An 8,085-nucleotide genomic window follows, 5' to 3' on the forward strand; every position below is an offset into this window, starting at 1 on the left:
AAAGTTGATCAACATGTCACAAAGAATCAAATATTCTCATGATTAGAACTATCTTTGATTCTAAAAGAGAGTACTAAAGAAAAGAAAAGAAAAAAAAAAAAAAAAAAAAAAAAAAAAACACACACACACATTCTATCCAATCACATATATAAAGATTTAAAAATTGTTTGGTTTTTTTTCCGTTAATAAGTTATATCTTTCTCAAAGAATCATATTTTTTCTATGATTCATTGTCTGTTTCAAACTCTAAATAATCACAAGCACAATATTTTATGATGTAAATTATTTTCTATTATACAATAATACCTCAACATCAAATCATATGCAATAAAGTAACCAAATAGTGCAATACCAATAGTGCAAAATTCTACTTTGCTGTATTATTCAATCTTACACTAACTTCATTTGTAATATTCTTTACTCTGCACCAAAAACAATCTATTTTCCATTGCCATATTTTCCGTTACAGTATCTTGAGCTCCTGAAAAAAGAACATTATATCTGAACTGCTAAGATGTGGCACTGAATTTTATTGTAGAATCCTACTTTAACAATGCTAGCAACCTCAAATAATATTGTAACTTCTGTATTGACATTTTAGACCTCATGTCGACATGTGTTTTTATTTGTTTTCAGCTTTCTGTAGCTATATACATGAAGATATAATGATTGTGATTGGCTCTTCTAACTCCACCAAATAAATTGAAGGGACATGTTTTGTAAGATATTTTTTGAGCCGCGAATAAAATTTGTAAGGAGATATAGACTTGCTCCTATTTGATGCCACCTTCTTCTGGTTTGTAATCTTTTAACAACTTGTACAAAACATCAAAAATCGCTTCGATACTAAATAATGCAACGATTGCTACACCTCTAAACCATTATTAACTATTTAGCACCACCTACACATACCACATACTTGCAAAATTAGTAACAAAGCAACTCTTCTTCAAGCTTTGTTCCATCAACAATTCCAACTTTGTTCTTATCGTCAATATTTTCTGAATAGCTTTTTCCTACACGTACCTACCTCAAACTCACACTACAACCTTATTCAAATCAAAATACTACACAATAAAAAGCTTCCGAAATCACCAAGAAAAATAAACTAGTTCGACAGACCATGGCCGAGTCATATGGTAACATGCAGCAAGGTCAGAACAATCTAACACAAGCATTGAATCTGAAGAACCTAAATTTGCACCTTTAACACGTAAAACTTTAAGTGTAGGACAGCAACAAAAAGAACGTTGCAGTTTTAGAGGACAAGTTTATAAGCATTGTGCAATAATTATTTTACAAGTAGATAATAAAACATCTGCAGCAAATACGCTGCCGACACACCCTGTGAACTCTGCATGTAATTCAAAACAAATAAATACAAATGTTACATCTGATGAGTCGAGCACTGATGCACATCAACCTGCGATAGAGTTTTACCAACTTAAAGGAGTTCCTCCCAGGAAGAAGATATCACTTTCCAAATCACGTAGCCATTGGCAAAGCCGATTACACACCGCCACGGCAGAGTTCTGCAGCATGAAGGAAGTATGTCAGGAAGCCGATGACACAGCAACCAATCCGAATACGATATAAACAATTCTCTTTGAGGCTTAAGATCTACATGGTAAATAACGATTTCCTGAAGAGGAGATTGTTCACATGCATTTCAAGACTGCGATGTAAGCCTCATTTCAATTTGCCCATCTTCAATCAAAAAATGCATCGACAGGTCAACAACCACTGCAGTAGCATTCACTACGAAAAAATACTGATAGGATAATGACCTAGTATGATGCAAAGATACTCAGGCAACGACAAGCAGGACATACCTTGTCTGCTAGTGGATCGAAAGCCGCATGAAGCTCAAAATCTGAAGTTCTCCAAGACAAAAACACTGGACAGAACCCAAGAAATGGGTCAGCTGGAATTGCAACCGTAATCTAGAATTGCAGTTAGTTACAACTGAAACTAAGAAGAGGCATACCGTGGTGATCGTCGCGTCGATATTGCATCTTGTGTGGTCCTGCTGCTCCGGTGCCATGCATCGACGTGTGTAGCTTCTGATATGCCCTGTACAATCTGTACTAACAAGCTATGTATGAAAATGAAATCTATAAAGTTGTAATTAGATCAAGAAATTGATTGTCCAATGGATGCAAAAGCGGCTGACTTTATAGGGAGCACAAAAGCAGACGTATCATGTATTAAGATTGCAATGCACCGTGCAACAGAATCGCAAACAAATGAAGAGATTTGGAATAAGTTTTGACGCAAATCAAAAGCATCCAAACAAAACACAACAGTGAGTTACACGTATGCGATACATCTTGTGCATTTACTTGAAAATTAGCGAAGTCACAATAACTACAAATGCAAAGGCTCCCCACCTGAAACAAGTTATGAATTGCTCATTAGGTGCTTTTAAAGTTATGTACCTTTTCTGCGCACTAGGAATATGTAGTGGGGGAGAAAATTCTGAAGCCACATACTGATCCAAGAAGTTGGTTTTATACACAAAGTGCCTAAGTCCTGCAGGCCCCCCAGTTCCTACAAGACCCAGCATGTCAACTCCCCCTGGTCCATGTACTTCATGATCACCATAGGAGCCAAGAATAGAACTCGTGTTTGAATCCAGCAAAAGAGGTAAGGCCCTTGGCTCCAGCAAATGCTCGACACGTAAGCCTCCACGTCGCACTGCATTCGCAACCTCGGCTAGCACATCGGTTTCTCGCAGAAGGGTTTCAATCCGTGCTCTGCAAGGCAGAATTCATTCAGGAGTTGAATAAACGACCCAGGTTTAGGACCGCCTCAAAAATCATTTTATAAAAGTGTGGCACAAATTAGCTCTAAAATTTAGAACCATCACAATACAACACATCCCAAAAAGTAGCATCAGATGTGCAACAGTAAGCATATTAAAAGCGGACTACAATAACTTCGAACTTAGAAACGCCAATGTAATTACCTGCACTCCTGAAGTCGGAAAAATCCTTCTGGATCGGCAGTTAGAAGGAACAGGCATGTGTCGTTCTGAAGCAACAAAGCACAAGGAATTTAAAGAACAGTTACGCCTGAGCAAGGCTGTTGTGTGTTATCTGAATCAACTTCCTAGAAAGGGATAAAACAGAATAAGACAGGAATATCACATGCAAAAAAGAATAGACCAGAGCCAGGCAAGCAGCCCAACAGCTGGATAGGCGTTACTATCAGAAAATAGATGAGTAAATACGTAGAAGTGAAAGGAAGTTGAGAGGATAATCCAAGGCCTCAAAATCTCGCTCACACTTCATATCATAACACTCTGCACGAAGGAACTTGTTATCATCACTTTCCAAAGAGAAATTACGTTTAGATAGTGCACATATGCATAAAGAAATGCTGTTGGATTGTATCCTGGTAGACAGACGGGAAAAAACGACTCCGTTGTTCTGCACACAAGGATTCATGTTTCATTAATCATCAACAATAGTGAGGCCTGGACTTTACTGAGTAGCGAAAAATTACTTCTAGATGCATATTGTTCTTGCAAAGTCTGGCAGAAAAAAACGACGCAAATTTTCATTCAATCTGAGAGCATTCCCATCCACACAAACTATGGCGATGACTTTGATGCAAGTTGAAACAAATACTTGAAACAGTTCAGCCATCATGAAGGACAGTCGTGAGCTGCTAACACTGCAAGTAAAGAAAAAGTAGGAGCAGAAACACTGAACCTCACCTGAAAGAGTCAGAGGAGGACACATAGTTGCTGAGAAGGAAGATATCATTTGGAGAGAGGGAACTTTTGCGAGGAGTCGCAAGGCTTATAACCTAAGAATGAACATCCATCACGATCTTAAGTATTAAATTTGAAAAATACTTATTTGAAGCTGTTATGATTGCGACTACTCTTGACATGAGTGAACTTATCACCGAACTATACTCCAAAGACACTAAACATTAAGTCGTAGAAGCCCCCACAAAATCTGATTCAGTGTCTCAAAATAGGTTTAGTTCCAATCCATGAATCAGTGTAAAAAGTTTATAATTGAAATAGAAAGTTGTGCTGCAAACTCACCTTGGAACCACTCATTAGAAGAGAGAACAAAGCACCAGAATCAGGTATGTCTTGAAGGGCAGCAGCAGCCGCCTGCCGAATAACATAAGGAAGAGGAAGGCAAGTGTACGCACGTAAGAAAGTAGCAGGATTCCTGTAAAGATATCAATCCAATCAGAACAAAAATCACTTTATAAATGGAAGAGCACAACAGTTGTTAACGAAGCAATTCAAAAGCTGCAATGCAAGGTAGAATTACAATACCAGCTGAATGCATGGATAAGATGAGAAAACACCGAATCCGTCCCACCAAGCAAAGGGCGCATATCAAACTTAGAGTTTTTCATAAAGCATTTCTCCACACCCTTGGTCAAAATCAGAATGAGCTACATCCAAGAGGCAAGAATGATGTATGTCAGATAGGGAAATGAATCAACTGGTCAATTAACACGCACTAACTACACGCAAGCGTAAGTATAAGCTGCAGCAGATGAAAGCATGCACATGAAGCAACGAGATGCAGGAGAAAGCTTTTGATTCAGGGCTACGTTACTGAACAAGCCAGAAAAGAAAAACAAGTAGGAAACGGAAACAAACCTGAGCATGTAGCAGCTCTAGCTGCCACCTGATAACCTGCTCAGGCTCTTCAGTAGCACTGATTGCCACCAGGTAAAGTGGACCCTTCACCAAAAAGACTATCTGCATCATTTCGCATTATCAGCAGCACTCCCAGAACATAACGCAAAATCAATATAAACAACATGCTTGACACATGCTCACTACCACAAACAGGAGAACACAAAAGGATCCATTTTCCATGGTCAGGAGGAGTGGCACTTCACGATTCAAATGTGCCGCCCAGATTTGCGCAAGTTTGGGCATCTTAAGCAGGAGGGTAAGAAATCCCAGCTCTGGACATCTCAAGCAGGGAGAAAAATACACTCTTACCTGGTAGTCACCAGCTTTTACAAATCGAATCGTGTCTCCACTTCAGCATCCAAGTTGCATGTTTCCAACAGACACCAAGTTAAAACAACCATAATCATAATCAGGATCTGCTTCTTAATTCATTATATGCTGACCAGGTCAGATGATGGATAAAGCACGCCAACTACAATGCCAATGCCAAAAATGATAGGAACTATCCATTTGGTTTTGCTCCCGGATGCGACTTTGTGATACCTGTTTTCAACAAAAGACATGATAGCTTGCAATGTCGCTGAGAAACCTGCAAGCTTGTGCTCATCCCCGTATCTGCTCAAAAAAACCACACGGAATGATATCAGGTTAAAGAACCTAATCAAAACTAACGTAACGAAATACTAAAATGGATAATTATCCCTCCCGGAATAGAGATAAACTGGACTTCGGTCTCAGCTCATGTGAAAATGAACATTAGCTGAACTCCAACACAAAGAAATCACTCAACAGACATAATGTTTCTTTAGATATTTTTGAACACAATTCACAACGTCATAAACAAACCTAGAATATATCGGTTTTCCTGCATTACTAAGAATAAAGAAATGTTTTTTGTGTTTTCGCCACGAAGGGGACGTGTCATCCTGCAAAGGGCAAAAGCACAGACATATTTAGTAGGGTGGATATGTAATTGCGACTCTGGCCATGATACCGGGATATATCTTATAAAACCAATTACAAAAGACCCGAAATCCCCTAGACGTGGATCATAATAGATTGCAATGTCGATGAGACGTAGAAAGCCAACTGAAACTGGTACATTTTTAACCAAAAGACTCTCACGGACGCGGTGCTAGCTCCTCAAAACGACCTAACCCTTGTACAGTCATCTCACTGTTTCGACATAGAAATCCTTCTATGTACATTGAAAATGAGCAAAATAGACCTCTTCTGGATGACGCTTTCCAGGAATCCAAGTTCGCCTTTCCAGATGTATGGACTCCTGAATCGGTATTCGATCAGCTTTTTCATCGCCTCCACTCGCACTACAGACACTAGCAGTACTACTGCCACTGCCTGCTAAGTAACCACTAGTTCCGTCACGGCTACTGCTTAGACTCACGGAGCCATCATGGATAGCATCTTCGGACAAAGCATCTCCATCTGTAACATCAGTAACCAAAAGTGCCAATCCCGGTACTAGTTGGTCCAATAATAATGGTTAAAGACCCTATAGTCATAATATCAACTTCATGATTCTCATCCAAGATTTTGCTATCAGCAACGCTACGGCCTACCACAGCGAAAAAGAAGCGAGAGAGAGAGAGAGAGAGAGAGAGAGAGAGCAAACAAACAAACCATTTACCATCAAGAGTGTAGTACCTCGGCAATGAAGTTTGCAAACTTCAATAACTACTACTTATGTCAATGTAACCTCTTGAGTACCCTGAAAATTTTTCTAGACGCAACAGGTTGCAGACATTCGCCAAAATAGGGAATACAAGAGCCTCGAAGGACCCAAAACTGCGGCTCACCTTCCTCCACCATGCGTTTAGGTGCAGAGGACCCCTTGCTGAGATCATGGGTTGAATCCTGTTGTGTATTGCCACTTACGTCTAGGTCTGAAAGCTTAGCCGCATTGTCAGCTTCCAAATCCGAGTTTTTTGCTCCATTCACGGTCTCAGAATGTGTCTCATCTGACAAATAACATGGGCGTTCACCTTCATTATCGAAGAGCTCTTCAATGTCGCTTTGCATCTCCTGAATTGTAGTATTATTCATCTCATGTCTTAAGAGCTCTGCAAGTATATGACGGATACAAAGTAAGATGTGTACATTCAGTGCAAGATACAAAGGGGACTAAAAGTATTCAAAGATGATTTTCAAAAAATCCAAATTATACCTGTCACTGACGACACCTGGGACGACATCCCCCAAAAACACATCTTAAGTTTCCAGGGCCGAAATTTGATAGGTTATTACAATCGGGAACAAAAGAAGAAAAAAGAAAAAAGATAAAAGATAAAAAAACGAACTTTGGAAACAGAGAGAATGGACTCGCAGAAGCATTCGAGACATGGCAAGAAGTTCAGTGACTTCTAACTAAACCCTCGCTAAACAGAATTTTGAGGTAACAGATGAAGTTACATAAAATCCCGTCAAAAAATTCTGCACACTCGCTTCATAAATGAATAGGAACATACAACACGGCGACTTGGAAGGAAAAATAAGAAATCCTTCTGATCTCCTACAGGGAATTAGCCCTAAACGTCTGTTCGTACGAATCACATTTGACCTAATTAGATCCTAGATTCAAATCTAACTAATTCTTAGGTTAGTTTTTAAACAACTAACATCATAATTCCGACTAATTCTTCCCCCGAAAGAAAATTCGCCTCAACGATCAACGATCTAAACCAGTTGTCCAGTGTCAAGATACCATGCAATCACTTCGTTGTCAGAAAAGCTACCAGGAGGAATCCAGCATTGGCGTGGAAAATCCAAAACCTCTGCAATAAGGAGCGAAACAACGACTAACATTCCTAACGAGTACGCATGAGCCAACTTCTGGTCTCAACCAGGCCACGGCACTTGCAACCTGGCAGGCATTCTCACAAACACAGAAAATCCCATAGCTGTAATGCACCACAGAATGCAGCTCCACCCCAAACTACCCACACGACAGACGAAACCCCAAAAAGAGGGCCGAGAATTGGCCGACTGATCGAAACGACTGGAGAAAGATTCAGCAAGCCATGAAATACCCTCCTCGATTCAGCAGACCATCACAGAGCCTCCTCTATCTAGCACAGAATGACACCCTAGTAAGCACCCAAAATACAAAACAAAACAAAAAAAACGCTTCGACCCCACTCGTAACAGCAACGCAAAAACACTTACAAAACGACAGCTCCCCAATGCATCAATCACCCTTGGTGCTTCTCTTCAACGCCCCCTTGGATTTACTAACTGTCTGCTAGTCTATGAACGCGTCGAGATGGTCGCGAGGTAGAAGTGTAATTGAAACCGTGAACAAAAACCACGATCACGGCGTCGGATCTATGGTGTAGAGAGGTCAACAACAGCAAAACTCGGAGACCCAAGTGGAATTTGCGGTGTCCAGA

At 40.1% G+C, this 8,085-nt stretch overlaps 1 protein-coding gene across 4 annotated transcripts; it reads right to left on the minus strand.

Annotated features, from left to right (window-relative positions):
* Positions 1-413: 413 nt before the first annotated feature.
* On the minus strand, positions 414-8,085 carry LOC112280321 (vacuolar fusion protein MON1 homolog). 4 transcript variants are annotated; one of them, XM_024515682.3, is made up of 17 exons: positions 7,862-8,085; positions 6,496-6,759; positions 5,907-6,124; positions 5,525-5,604; positions 5,222-5,293; positions 4,988-5,027; positions 4,637-4,738; positions 4,304-4,425; positions 4,061-4,193; positions 3,722-3,813; positions 3,350-3,431; positions 2,969-3,033; positions 2,439-2,756; positions 1,988-2,082; positions 1,833-1,897; positions 1,441-1,532; positions 414-902 (listed from the first exon to the last, which is right to left on the minus strand). In XM_024515682.3, the coding sequence occupies exons 2-17, from the start codon at positions 6,740-6,742 to the stop codon at positions 893-895; spliced, it is 1,833 nt and encodes a 610-aa protein (XP_024371450.1). In that variant the 5' UTR covers positions 6,743-6,759; positions 7,862-8,085; the 3' UTR covers positions 414-892. The 4 variants fall into 4 exon arrangements, with proteins under 4 accessions (XP_024371450.1, XP_024371447.1, XP_024371446.1 ...); XM_024515679.3 differs by having other exon boundaries at positions 5,907-6,160; positions 7,862-8,069; XM_024515678.3 differs by lacking the exon at positions 7,862-8,085 and adding an exon at positions 6,864-7,798.

Source organism: Physcomitrium patens, chromosome 3 (assembly GCF_059467195.1).
Source record: "Physcomitrium patens ecotype Gransden chromosome 3, ASM5946719v1, whole genome shotgun sequence".
NCBI lineage: Eukaryota > Viridiplantae > Streptophyta > Bryopsida > Funariales > Funariaceae > Physcomitrium > Physcomitrium patens.

Bases quoted from the DNA above. Each gene is read 5' to 3' on its own strand.
- LOC112280321 (XM_024515677.3), bottom strand. From the start codon at position 6,906: ATGTGTTTTTGGGGGATGTCGTCCCAGGTGTCGTCAGTGACAG. The intron at 5,294-5,524 runs GTTTGTTTATGA...TTTTTTGAGCAG, and splicing joins GGAAAACCGATATATTCTAG to ATACGGGGATGAGCACAAGC. The intron at 2,757-2,968 runs GTAATTACATTG...TCTGCCTTGCAG, and splicing joins TTCCGACTTCAGGAGTGCAG to AGCACGGATTGAAACCCTTC.